At 30.9% G+C, this 13,994-nt stretch overlaps 1 protein-coding gene and 1 long non-coding RNA gene across 6 annotated transcripts; both read left to right on the plus strand.

Moving 5' to 3' along the window:
* The first annotated feature begins 7,526 nt into the window (after positions 1–7,526).
* Positions 7,527–10,520, plus strand: LOC105801826 (uncharacterized). Of its 5 annotated transcripts, none has more exons than XR_008197458.1 (5): positions 7,527–7,735; positions 7,843–7,910; positions 8,104–9,025; positions 9,777–9,853; positions 9,937–10,520. XR_008197458.1 is itself a non-coding variant. In XM_052633043.1 (5 exons), the coding sequence occupies exons 1-4, from the start codon at positions 7,594–7,596 to the stop codon at positions 9,813–9,815; spliced, it is 537 nt and encodes a 178-aa protein (XP_052489003.1). In that variant the 5' UTR covers positions 7,543–7,593; the 3' UTR covers positions 9,816–9,853; positions 9,937–10,520. The 5 variants fall into 5 exon arrangements, 1 of the variants encoding a protein (XP_052489003.1); XM_052633043.1 differs by having other exon boundaries at positions 7,543–7,910; positions 8,746–8,893; positions 8,993–9,025; XR_008197460.1 differs by having other exon boundaries at positions 7,545–7,735; positions 8,746–9,025.
* A 1,626-nt stretch (positions 10,521–12,146) lies between these two features.
* LOC128042464 (uncharacterized) lies at positions 12,147–12,999 on the plus strand. Its single transcript, XR_008198005.1, has 2 exons — positions 12,147–12,425; positions 12,565–12,999. It is a non-coding gene; the product is annotated as an uncharacterized LOC128042464 (long non-coding RNA).
* Positions 13,000–13,994: the final 995 nt, after the last annotated feature.

The raw sequence follows: 13,994 nt of genomic DNA on the forward strand, positions 1-13,994 counted from the left end.
TTAACGCGAGAAAAATCGAAACCCAGTAAGTTAGGGCATGACTTCTCGAATTTCCAAATACAGAATATTGCCTTTCTTATTTTTTGAAAAATCCTCATCTCGAGAAAACAACGTGTCATATCCAATGCGTTAGGACACAACGTATTGAATTCCTGATAATGAGTTTTTTATTTATGTTTTATTTATTAAATAGCATTCTCGATTATTTAGATTCAACAAAGAAAATTGGAACCCAACACGTTAGGGCTCAATCCTCTCGAAGATCCCAAGTATCAAGTATTGCCTTTATTTCCAAAATTTTCTTTTTTTACGAATTTGGGTAAAAATTGATGTAATGTTAAATTTGATGTATGAATAAATGGTTACGTTGATGAATGACAATAATATTAAAATCCGAATAAACAATTCATAGTACACATAATGACAAAAAGCACATAACATACATTTTAAAGACTAGCATTAATAATCAAAGACGAATAAATTAAATAACATATATAACAATTTCAAGATGAGTAATATAGAGCAAATTAAAATAAATAAAATATAGAACAAATTTAAAATGATAATAAATGAGTTTTAAATAAATAATGTAAAATCGAAATTTAAAACCAACTATATACAAAACAATTTAAAAATATTATATATGAAAAATTTGAAAATAAATAATGCATATGTACATATAAAAGCGTAAAATAAGGAATATATAAAAAAATCTTAAAATGGATAATAAATAAAACATTTTAAAAAATAGTAGAGTTGAAAAAGGTACAAAACAATTTTAAAATAATTAGCATATATAATATATTTTAACATAAGATAAAATAATATATAAAGTACTTAATGTATACAAACTTAAAATAAACAAAAATAAAATAGTTTTGAAATAAACAATATAAACAATTTAAATTACATAGTACATATAAATTTAAAAGGGTAAGGTATATACATATATTCAAATGAATAACATATATAAAAACTTGAAATAAATAATAATAAATCTAAAAGCAGTTTAAAATAAAATAACACATAAAAGAAAATCCTGAATAACAACAACAAAAAATATAAATACAATTTAGAGAATATATATATATATATATATATATATAAATGGGATAAAAAGTCAAGGGCGTGATTTAAATTAGAATGAAGTTAAAGGGGCATAATTAGAAATTGCTAAAAGGCATAAAGGACTAATTCGCAACGCGCTAAAAATATCAGGGAGCGAAAGAGCAAACGTCCCAGGCCCCTTGCTCAGCATTTTATCAGAGGGCCACAATGACACACAAATAAAATCTTGGGACAAATTTAAAAGAAGAAAAAAAACAAAATGGAACCAAAATAATAAAACAGAAAAGGCGGAATGACTGAAATGGATATTCTCCCATTTTAAAAGAAGACACGCGGATCCCTGGGTGCGGGTCGGGTCGTGCATAGGTCGCGGAAAACGGTGTCGTTTCAGCGCTGAAATTCCCAGGTGAAGCGACGTCGTTTCAATGGTAGTATAAAAGTTGAATTTTTCCAAAATAAACTCATTTTCTCTTTGCTTCAGAAAAAAAAACATTTGGGGTTCTCTCAAGTCCCCTCTCCCCAACCTTATAATTCGGCCAAAGTCGGCGGCAGCCCTGTGGCGGCGGCACGGTCGCCGGCGACGACGTGTTACCATCCACTGTGGTAGAAAAACTCAAAATTTTTTATTTTTAGCCCGTTTTAAGCCCAGATTTTAGATCAAGGAGGCAAATGCCTAAAAAAGGGAAAAAGAGTGGAAAAGGTTTTTCCTTTAGCCTTCTCCACCGATTTCAACACCAGAGAAAATGTCCGACGGCAAGTTACGAAGCAACACAGGTGAGTCTCTTTCCCTTTTTTCCCTTTTTTTATTACTTAATATGTAAAAAAATAAAATAAAAATAAAATAAAAAGGATAAAAATGAGAATCGAACTAGAAACCAAAAGAAATGACCTCTCAAATCTATTCTGTTTTCGGTTTTTTTAATTAATGTTCGTAAAAAAGAAGAGAACCCATACAAAGAGGACGTTTTGGCTTTTATAGCCAAGTTACAACCTTTTCGTTTCTATTTTTTTTCTAGTTGTTTCTTCTGTGGTCTTGTTTTGATTTCTCTCTACAGGTGTCAGAGGTGCGCAACGCGCATGGAGGTGGTGGTGGCTGGCATGTGGCGGCAATGTCAGAGGTGGCAGAGGCTTGCGGCTAGGATTAGGCAATAGGCTAGGGTTTCAATTTTTTTTCTGAAAATTTTTAAACATTTTGGGCCATTGGGCCTTCATTTTTTGGTTTGTAATTTTAATTATTTTTGGGCTTGTGATTTAGGCTGATAATTTGGACTGTTTGGACTATTTATTATTTTTTTGGTTTTATTTGGGTCATACTGGGCCCCGAGCAAAAAATGGGCATTGCACCATCGAAAGAAGCTAAACATATGTCACAATAGTAGCCAATAGAAAATAACAAATCAACGAGACAAATGCTTAGAAATACAATGTAACAGACAGTGAACGGAAAAATGGAAGTGAGAAAGAACAAGTGCATCTGCATGTATGTTGCAGTAGTAGGAGAATGCACCATGCATTACAACATGTAAAAGCTCCAATACAACAGTAGGAAGGGATATGTAATGCTAGATGGTAACGTCGAAAAGAACACCAGATCATTGGTAGAATGAAAAGATGAGCAAAATATGCAGAGGTTCCAATGTCGCAACAAAATTGAAAAGTAGACCTAATTTTTATCGCACTTGATAGCAAGATGCAAGAAGTATGGCATGTTTAGGTCACCCAAGCCTGATGCATGAGCACCGGAAGAACTAACACAGTCATTCCAAATTAGAGGTCATTACTCAAAACAGAGTAACAGATGACACACTTCATCATATTGTATTTTGACACCAATAAATGTGATAAACGCAAAGAGATGCCAACAACTAATGCCCCATGTTAATAAATTGTAGATCCACCTAAAGTAGTGGAATTTATAGTACAAAAATAGGAAATCGGAGGCATCTTGTACTTGTAAGAGGATGCAGATAATCTATTTCCAACTCCATTTATACCTCAAGGAGCCACCTAACTGCTCGCTAGCAGAACTTTTGTTTCCATTTGACCCTTTAGTATTTGGACATCAATTTGTGCCTGCTCCAAAGCACTATAACGTATATTTCTTAATAAATTTTCATCTGTTCCAACATATCTCCAAACCTAAAACAAATCTGAAATGCTGTAAAATACAATAATGAAAACTAAGTGATTATTAGTGGTAAGAAATTTGGGAATAAAACTCTGATTTAAAGAATGACAAATATTGCAAAAGGGATATGTGTGAATATTACAAACAATATAAATTCATCAAATTTTGAGTTCTCTCCTCCATTAATTAGTTTATTTTTGTCGTCTCCAGCAGCAAAATCGAAATAATAAAACAAGGATTAAGAGAGAGATCCATATGGTGATTACGATTGACTCCCTATAATTCAATTCTAGTCCGTAGGTTTCCCATAAGAGAAAACTAAACATCATCTCCCCCAAAAGACAAAGATTTGGGAGTTGAGTTGTAGCTTATTTTTTAGAAAATTTAAAGAAAACCCATCACCAAAAACCCTTCTAAAACAAAATTTGATTATTACAAGAACAGAAACCAAATGAAATTAAACTTGAAAAGAAAAATCTGTTTAACCTGAAAGTGTATTGTTGTGATAAAAGAAACAACTTTGAATGCATTTGCAGAGAAAGTGTGAAGGAGATTTTGGGAAGAATTTTCTTCATTTCTATTCGGCGAAGGTCGGAATAGTCATTCAAAGCTTTTAGCACTGAATCTCTATTATGCATTTGAGGGAATAGAAATGCTTTAAGTACTTCGGTAGAATGAAGAAACGATGAACCAAACAAAAGCATTACTATTCATCCAAGAATAAAGAGGGAAGGGAATAGCCGTCCACCCAAACGTGGCATTAGGGTTTTAAATTTTGGAGTTGGTTTAAAGATTGATCAAATTTTATTTTTGATCCTTCATGATCAAATTTAGAATTTAATCTTATATTTTAATTTAATATAATTTAACCTTATACTTTTATACTATAACTAATTTTTCAATATTTTTTAATATGGAGAGAATATAACATTTATATAATATGAGACTCAAATCTGCAATTTAGTCAATACTTCATTAGCAAAGTTGTTAATTATTTAAATTATTTTCATTTAATAATAATAGTTCATGAGCAGATAAAGACAACACAAAAAATGTTAAGTTAGACCAAATATTTGCCGACAAAAAAAGTTGGTATAAATCAAGAGCAAATAAAGGCAACTGAAAAAAGGTTGGGTTAGGCCAAATATTTGCTTAAAAAATAGTTTGGGATAAATCATGAATAGACAAAGGCAATACAAAAAAGTTAGGTTAAATAAAATATTTACCAACGAAAAATAAAAGTTGGGATAGGTTAATATTTTCTTAACTCTTTCTAAAAATTCAGGATATGATTATATCTTGCCAACACCCACAAAAGTTGCTTAAAGGGTGAGCAAAATTTGATTCGACTTGAAAAATTGAAACCTACTTAAAGATATAAATTTAAACAACCTAAAAAAGGTCAGCATAGTCCAAAAAGAGTCGTCTTAAGCTTTTCATATGGCAACGCTTTTATATAGTTGGGGAGTTGGTCAAAACGTATGTTGGCAAATCTATCTCAACACTTAAAAAAGTGTTGTCTTAGGATTATTTTGTTATAGTGTAATATTACTTAGATGAGAATATAAAAGAAGAAGAAGAAGAAGTGGTAGGAGCAATGGCAAAAAGAAAGAAACGAGGCAAATAAAATATGGTAAAGAATCGGAAATCGGACTGGGCTTTAAAAAGTAAGTGCTAAAATATTTTTGATGGTTTAAGCTAAAAATCCATGTACATAACTTGGTCCAAAACATTTTTTAATGAGTTCAAAATATTTTTTAATTTATTATTATTATTAGATTAGAACGAATCAAAGTTGGTAATGATTAAAAGTGATTTTAGTAAAAAAATAGTTCCAAATAATTAATTTCATTTTTTCTCCGATAAATAAATAGTTACATTTTAGTAAAATATGCTTTTAAGTAAATTATTAAAGTGTTTTGTATAATTTGCTTTAATAAATTAGAATTAATGTAGTTTTGAATATTTGTATTTTATTATTCAACAAAACTCTCATTTTTATTTAGATTAATTTTTAAAAATATATTTATTACATAATTTTATTTTTCATCCATCTCGTGAAAAATAAATTATTTTTCACTAAGTTATGTCTTTAGTTCTATTTAGGGTAAACTATGAATTTTTTCCTACGGTACTTGGAGAAACATTGGTCGAATGTCTCCCGATATACAACAACAACAATGATCAAAGCAGTAACACCTCAGAACGATCAACGAACGAACGTTGTCTTTTTCTATAACCAGAATGTTGAAAAATATGGAGAGGAAAAAGAAGATTTTGAGAGCAAAAGAATTCGATGTGAGAGAGTACGAGTGTAGGAGAAATTCTACAGAATACATAACCTTTTATAGGCATTTAGTATGGTGGAAATTTGGAAGTATCCATAAAATCTGTCATTAAAGGAGCCAACAAATCAATTTGATTAAAAATTAAATCAAATTAATTTGAATCAAATAAAATAAGATAATGTCCTTATATAAACAGATTATGTCTGTTGAGGAAAAATAGTTTCGTGTTGGGCTAAAATATTCACAAGATAGGCCCATTTTGAGCTCAACATTTTGCTTCACCACGTCGTGTTGGGCTAAAATATTCACAAGATAGGCCCATTTTGAGCTCAACATTTTGCTTCACCACGTCTTGCAGGTGCACCCCAACCCGGTCGAGTTTGGACCTGCACCTTCCCTATGTGTGAGACAAGGTTCCAAACTTAGTCATCCAATTATCTTTCAAGAGGGTTCCTATATATATATATATCTCACACTTGATATTTAACCAATGTGGAATCTAAGTCTTTACTTTTCCTCAACAAATATTTCTAAGTAACTTACTTTGAGCTTCAATTTATCAATCATCACTCAACCATTTTGAGCATAGTAAAGGTCTCATAGAGTAAAATATGAAACCATAATTTTATGATTCAACTCTCTACCTTTACCTATTAAAATATGTCTCAAAGTTTCCATAAAATGTAATTTTTTCAACACGTTGTAGGATTAAATCAATTTTAAGTTACCTCCAATTAAAACACAACGTATATTTTAGACCAAAATAGAGCAAAGCTCAATTGCTTACTTTTTTTTAATTTAATTTTTAGTTTATATTTCTTTGGACAAAGAAATATTTGTTGACTTTATTTTAGAACCTTCAAACAGCATGGAGCTCTCATCCATTTTTAAAGTTCCACACTTTGAAAAAATAAAAACTCTTAAGTGTTTCAAACTCTTTCAAATTAACGTTAAAAAAAAAACCTTCTAATCAGAAACAAATGCTAGGCCTGTTTAATAGAGTGTTAAAAAATTTAATTGATTGAATATTAATAATTTCGGTATGTTAATTTTTAAACACTTTTGATAAATAATAAGAAGATGGTGATTTAATTATCATTTAATAGAGAATACATTGAATTATTATTTTTAATTTTAATTATTTCATTTAAAATTATATTATCTTTTATCAAATAATCTAATTATATTAGGAATTTAATTTTAACTAATACATTAAACATATTATATAACTTGAATTAGACACTTAATTTTTTAGTATTTATTTTTTAATCCTTAACTTTTAGCAGTTAAATTTTTTTAATTTATCAAACATAGCTCAAGTTTTACAAATATTTGATGTAGAGACACAACAAGACAACGACAAAACGTGATTTCAATTTTGACAGAGGTTAGAGAACAATATTGTTTTTCTTTTAATGTTTTTAGTTATTGTTGTTAGCTTTTTAACTATAACTTTTTTTTATACATAACAATATTTAAAATAATTTTTCATATTATCCTTTTAAGTCAATTGCATTAGAAAACAAAACAAATATCTTTAGAAATATTTTCAGGTTCAAAACAGTCTAAATGACACTTGTTTAAATTGATTTTACTCATATATTAAGTTTAATTGAAAAACTTTGAATACGTTTTAAAATGATTTTGGGATAAAAATATACTTTTAGAGGGACCAACCCTCCCCCTCAAGGGATCAATACACATGGTCACATTTCATGTACCTCAAAAACATTCCAACAAGCAAGAGACAAAATCAATATTTTAGTTATTCAGTTTCTTTATCTTTCTCTTGTACATATCTTTTAGAGAGCATTCATGCAAATAGTTGTATTTGTTGTATTCTATTTTTTTAGTGACTTTACTCTTTGTAAATACCCACTTTAGAGAAGTGGTTTCTAATTTGGTCTTAAAAGCTAGAGAGATTGCTAATTAATCCTTAAAAATTAGAGTTGTTGTATCTTTACCATTAAAAAATATAAAGAGGAAAATTCCTATCTAAGTTTTGAAATGATAGGGATAGTAAATGCAATACATTATCCTTGAAAGGTAGTAGCAATAGTAAAGCTAAATGATAGTGAAGATAGTGAATTGAAACCCAAATCATTATAAATGCTTACACCATGTTTGGTTGGGTGTATTGGCTATAATCGATGGGCCCCACTTAATCCCCATTTAATCCGTTGTTTGGTTGGTTGTATTGCCATTACGTCCCAAATCTGTTCCTTGCCTAATACACCCGGTCCCGTAATAGGTATTCCCCCCATCCAGCGCCGATTAGAGAATCCTTACCCATTTCTTATTTTCGTTTCCTTTTTCTGCCCTCATAGATTTCTGCTTCTTCTTCCATCGGTATTGCAGATCTGTCCTCATTTCTTCTGCTTTCATAACAAATCCTCAACATTGTCTTCATCGGAGGCCGATTTCAGGTATGAATCTTTGCTTCAACATTGTCTTTGGCTTTCTCTGTTTTAATTTTTCTCTCCTTTAGATTTTTCAACATTGTCTTCAACATTGTCCCTTTATTTGTCTCTCCTTTAGATTTTTCTCTCTTTTTTTACTTAATTCAGATATTTAATTTTCTTTCTCATGATACCATTGTTGACGTAGCTTTAATTTTAGTATTTCTTGTAGTTTTTCTCTCTTAGAAATTGAAACAGAGAGTTTAGGATTTTGAGAGGTTTAGATTCTGGTGGAAGAGTTGATATCAGGTTGTTCTGCTGTTTGGTTTTGTGTTTTTGCTTCAATAAGGTAGAGAAGAAAATGGTGATAATTGCTGTTGAGTGAGAATATCAGATGAAAACTGGAATAAGAATGAACTTTTAATCCTAACAGGATTTGTAGTTTTATATCTGTAATTCAACACTCGTTTTTCGGTATCAATTCATGGCAGAGTGTTAACTGGTGCAAAATTGTTGCTTTAGATGTTTATGTTTCTTTACTTTGTTATGCAAAGTTCTCATTTCTTTTGTTTGAAGTTTCAAATTGTCTGCATCTCTTTAAGTTTGTGAGTTTAGAAGATGGCAGCAGCTTTAGATTCTTTTGTTGACAGTCACTAAAATGCTTGGTTCTGAGGTTAGAAAAATTACATTATGTATGATTTCTTTTATAGTTATTGAGTGTACAAAATTCGCCGCTTGTTAATATATTATCTCATAAAGCTTCCTTAAGAATAATTGTTGCAAGTGGTTTTGAGTGATGAAAGAAGTAATATATGACTTTCATGCTTGGAAGCCTAGCTTAGTTATAAAAAGTGTAATGCAGATATGATTTCCCCTGGGCACCCACAAGGTTTATCCCATTTTATGGTGGTGTTGATTACCATGATTACCATCATTATGTTGGAGAACAAAGCCAGAGCAACTTTGCTTCAGTTTTTACTTATTGTGATTATATCTATGGCACCGACAAGGTAATCAAGCAATGCATGGTTACTTTTTTTTTTCTCTTTGATTTAGTGTTATCAGCTGATAGTTTAATTTGGTAACAAATTTCTTTCTTGTGTGATTAGAGCTATCGATACCATAAGAAGGTCCTAAGGAAGGTAAGTTGCTCACTTCTCTTGTTTATGTCCTTTGCTACTTGCCAAAAGCCATCATTTCAACTTTGGTTTAGCAAATGGGAAATCATGATTATCTACAAAATATACTGTAATAGGATGTGAATGGGTTGATTGGTTTAAACCAAGCTATTTCTAACTTGCTTCTAAGGATACTGATATATCTTTGGAGGACGATATGGATAAAAGTTAAAAATAGTTTACTCTTAAGCATTTGATGGTTACTCATAGAGCTTGACTGAAAGACAAGCATCATCCAGTTCAATCATCAAAAATTATTTTTCATGCTTACTATATACTTCACCAAGAGTCTATTTTGAACGCATGGCCTTGTGTTCTGTTCCTTAGTTATTGTAATGTAATCACACATCATGATTTCCAGAATGAGAGTTAGACATATACTTAGCTGGTTTCGAATTTGATTTTGCTGTTCTTGGATTGTTTATTATCCTGCTAGATTAGAATTAAGAAGTTTGGTCAATGGGAAGACTGGATTTACACTTGATCTGATGGAAAATATAGATTAGAGTCCAACAAATGTTTTTCAATATGTGTTTGAATTATACATGTATAACTAGTTTTGTTTGAGACCATAGATGATAATATATTCGAAACTGGGATTCCATAGATCTGTTGGGAATTGAGATCATAGGATTGTATTGTTCTGTGACAATTCATTCATTGATCTTTTTAGTTTAAAGTTTCTGAGTCAAAAATCTTTGAAATTTTTTTGCAGTGGCTACTCCAAAGCAGATTAGGGAACTTATGCAAGTAGATGGCTTAACCAATGATGAAGTTAAGAGTCATTTGCAGGTGAGGGTTCTTTCTTGTTATTAATGGTTTTCTTTTCAAGTTTTGATATCGAGTATTGATGTAAAAACTTCCCTGATTTCCAGAAATACCGGCTACACACACGAAGACTTCTACCTACCACAACAACAACAACCCTTGCAAATCAATCAGGCCTTGTTTTGGGTGGTGGTCATGCATGGATGTGTCAAGATCAGTTTGGAGAATCCTCAAAAGGGAGCAGTTCGCAGTCGGGTTCCCCTCAAGGTCCTCTCCAGTTAGCCACAAACACCAGAGGGACCTCCACTACAGGGTGTGAGAGCATAGAAGATGATGAAGATGCAAAATCCGAGTGCTATAGTTGGAAGAGCCATGTTCAGAAACCCAGAAAAAACAATGCATAGAGTTTACCCACCATGAATTTTGCAGATAAAAAAAAAAAGAAAGAAAGTATACATGGGAGGAAATCATTTATCTTATACAACCACTATATTTATACATATAAAAGGAGAAGGATCTTGAGAATTGAGAGAGACATGTAAAATTTTTGCAGGATTTAGCTTTCCTTGGATATCAGATTCATGTATTTGTTTTATTGCACAACTAGTAAAGAATTCTTGTTATCATCAATTTGGACACTTTGGCTGGAGAAATTTTCATTTCTGAATTGAAGGATTACAATTATTGTTTATAGTGGTATTCTGGCAATTAGTTAGAAGATGAAGGGCATGTTGATGGTAACCAAGATGAGAACAAACATTTGTCAACATTAATTATTTAATATTAATTAAAATATATTTAATATTAATTATTTCAAATTATATTTTATAGTATCATATATTATGATTTTAGTAAATTCATATAAGAATATTGATTATTAAGAATTTTATTAAATTATATATTTTAATTATAATATATTTAATAATAATTATGTTAAATTATCTTTTATAGTATCATATATTATGATTTGAGTAAATTCATATAAGAATATTAATTATTAAGAATTTTATTAAATTATATATTTTAATTATAATATATTTAATAATAATTATGTTAAATTATATTTTATAGTATCATATATTATGATTTGAGTAAATTCATATAAGAATATTGATTATTAAGAATTTTATTAAATTATATATTTTAATTATAATATATTTAATAATAATTATGTTTAAATATGATTAAATTATTTATTATTGACATTAATAATCTTATTAAATTTTAAATAACAATAACAATAATCATTTACCCAAACAAATTTATGCTAAGGGTATTCTAGTCATTTTAGTTTTTTTCCATTATGCTATTACACCTCTATTTCATTCAACCAAACACAAGAATACTATTACGCCTCTATTCCATTACATTCAACCAAACAATTGATTTGCTATTACGCCTCTATTGCATTACGCCTCTATTCCATTATGCCTCTATTCTAATACAACGAACCAAACGTGCCCTTAATTTTTCTATCCCTAGTAAATATCTATATTATCGGTCCAAATAAAATTGGATCCATTGAGTGGGAAACGAGTATAAGTAGAATTGCTCATGGGTCGGGCCACTCGGCCCGGCTCGAACGCCCGCCTGAAATGTGGGAGAGTTTGGACAAAAATATAAGCCCGAAAAATGGGCTTGGACAAAAAAATAAGGTCCGTTTAAAAAACGAGCCAAGCCTCAGGTAAGACATTTTTTGCCCGGGCTTGGCCCATATTCACTAAAGGACAAAATTTTTTTTAAAATATTATTTTCTTGTTTTTTTCTCCCTATTTTGCTACAATTTACTGTTATGTTGCTACTATTTTGTTCTTATTGTTTAGATATTGTATAAAACTTATTTTATTATTAATTTTGTTATTATTTTAAAGACATTTATTAATTTTGTTATTATTTTAGAGACATTTGCTTGTTAAGTTGCATCTATCTTAGTGTTATTTAAGTATACATATTTTTTAAAATTTATTTTAAATTTGTTGGGAAATATCTATTTTGATATTAGTATTTTTGATGTATTATATATATTTAAAAATAATATAAAAATTAATATGGGTGGGCCGGGTCGAGTCTGAATTTTAGCGTTTTTATTCGGGTCAGGCTTTGGTAAAATTTTAGGCCCATTTTTGGGGTCGAGCCTAGCAAACAGGCCTGAATTTTTAGTTGAGCCCGGCCTGAACCCAACCCGGCCCGGCCCATGCACACCTCTAAGTATAAGTGGTGGTATATTAATTTATGGGGATATTATTCAAGTTTTTTAAAATTATTTATTTAAAAATTTTAATCTCATTATGCCTTATTTGGATGGGTATGTATTTAAAATTATTTTAATATATATTATATTTTATTAATATTTAAATTTAACCTCAATATTTTATCGGGGCTCCGTTCCTTTGAATTAATTAATTAACAATGATTTCTGACCAAATCAAATGGTTCATAATGCTTTCTTTTTCTTTCTTTTTTTTTTTCTGAGCGCATCGCGTTGGGCAACTTTACCTTTGACTTGAAGCTGTATTTGAAGAAAAAGCGGTTGGATTTGCAGATGTAGAGACAATATGTTCCCATTCCAATATCATATATTTCAATAGAGAAAAAGGTAAAGTTGTCCACAATAATTTCATAACCTTTCTTCAAATTTCCATTTTTGTAGCAGGTGAGCAACCTGCATACGTTCCAATAGAGGATATCACCCTGAATTGTGGAGTTTCATCCGATGCTAATGATTCTGATGGCAGATTTTAAGCAGCAGACAAAAGCTCAATATTTGGACCTTTTGAATTATCTCACAACAAATCAAAAGCCCAGGAAGCTGATGGTCGAGGATTCACCGTCGATAGAGTGCCTAATATGACCACCCGAGTCTCTAGTTCTGACTTCAAGTACTCTTTCTTCTATTAGTCCTGGCCAGAAATTCATTTGCTTCTACTTTCATTATGCTTCCTATAATGAATTTGAGAGATCCAAGGCCTTTTTCTCTATTAAAGCTGGCCCTTTCACTCTATTAAGAAAATTTCAGTGCTTCAGTTGAGGCTGATTCAATGAGGGTTACATCATTTTATAGAGAATTCTGCTTGAATGTAAAAGAGAATGAGGAGTTGGACCTTGTTTTCATCCCATTTGTAGGAGTTAAGAAATAGATTATGAAATCACAGTAGAGTCTTGAGCAAGAAGCTTTAATGACTTACTATGCAAACAAGAAAATCAGGCTTGAGAAATCAAGAACAAATTGCTTAACAAGAACCAAACAAAAAAAAAGAATGTTGAAAGATTCATCACTAATTGCTGAAACATTTCATTACATATAAACAAGCAATTAAGTTGTCTAAAAAAAAAAAAGACATCACCTAAACATACCTGATGAAACACCCTTAATCCGTCTCCATTGCCGGATTAGGGTTACGAAGCATTATTGATCAATCGAGAATCATTTAACATTATATCATCGAATAGATTAACCTCAATCAAAATCATATCAATCATATGCATATTGTCCCTAAATCAAGCCTTCAAGGCCCTAAAAAAATAGTTTAGAAGCAATTCGGGACTAAATTGAAATAAAATAGAAGTTTTAAGAAAAAATTGGAAAAATTGGAAGATAGAGGTCATGCGGCCATGTAACATTCGAACAAAGGGACACACAGTCGTGTCCCAACCCATGTCCTCACCCATGTAACTCACTAAGTAGGATCACACGGTCATGTTGCAGGCCGTGTAACTCTCTGAGTTGTCACACATGGCCGTGTGCTAGGTCGTGTAACTCACTGACTTGAAATATCAAAATTTTGCAAATGACACACGACCGGTCACTAGGCCATGTGACAGCCCGTATCCCAGGCCCTATGAACCCAAAAACTTACCTAAAATCAAGTCATTCCAAGTCCAATTCATACCCAACCACTCAAACTGTTTGGGCACATATTCAAGGGATTTAAACATCATTCAAACACACATAAACATGTCATTTCAAACATCCTAATTCATCTAACCAATATGTCATTCAAAGGCACCACAAATTTATCAAAACATTAAAGATCAAACCAAAGCAATTTAACCATATCTCAATTACCCAACCTAGTGCATTTAACCACCACATGTTAACCCAAATGACTAATTCCAAGCCACACAAACATACCAAAAGGGTGATAAATACAAACATTTACAAGTG

This window comes from Gossypium raimondii, chromosome 7 (assembly GCF_025698545.1).
Source record: "Gossypium raimondii isolate GPD5lz chromosome 7, ASM2569854v1, whole genome shotgun sequence".
NCBI classification, from domain to species: domain Eukaryota; kingdom Viridiplantae; phylum Streptophyta; class Magnoliopsida; order Malvales; family Malvaceae; genus Gossypium; species Gossypium raimondii.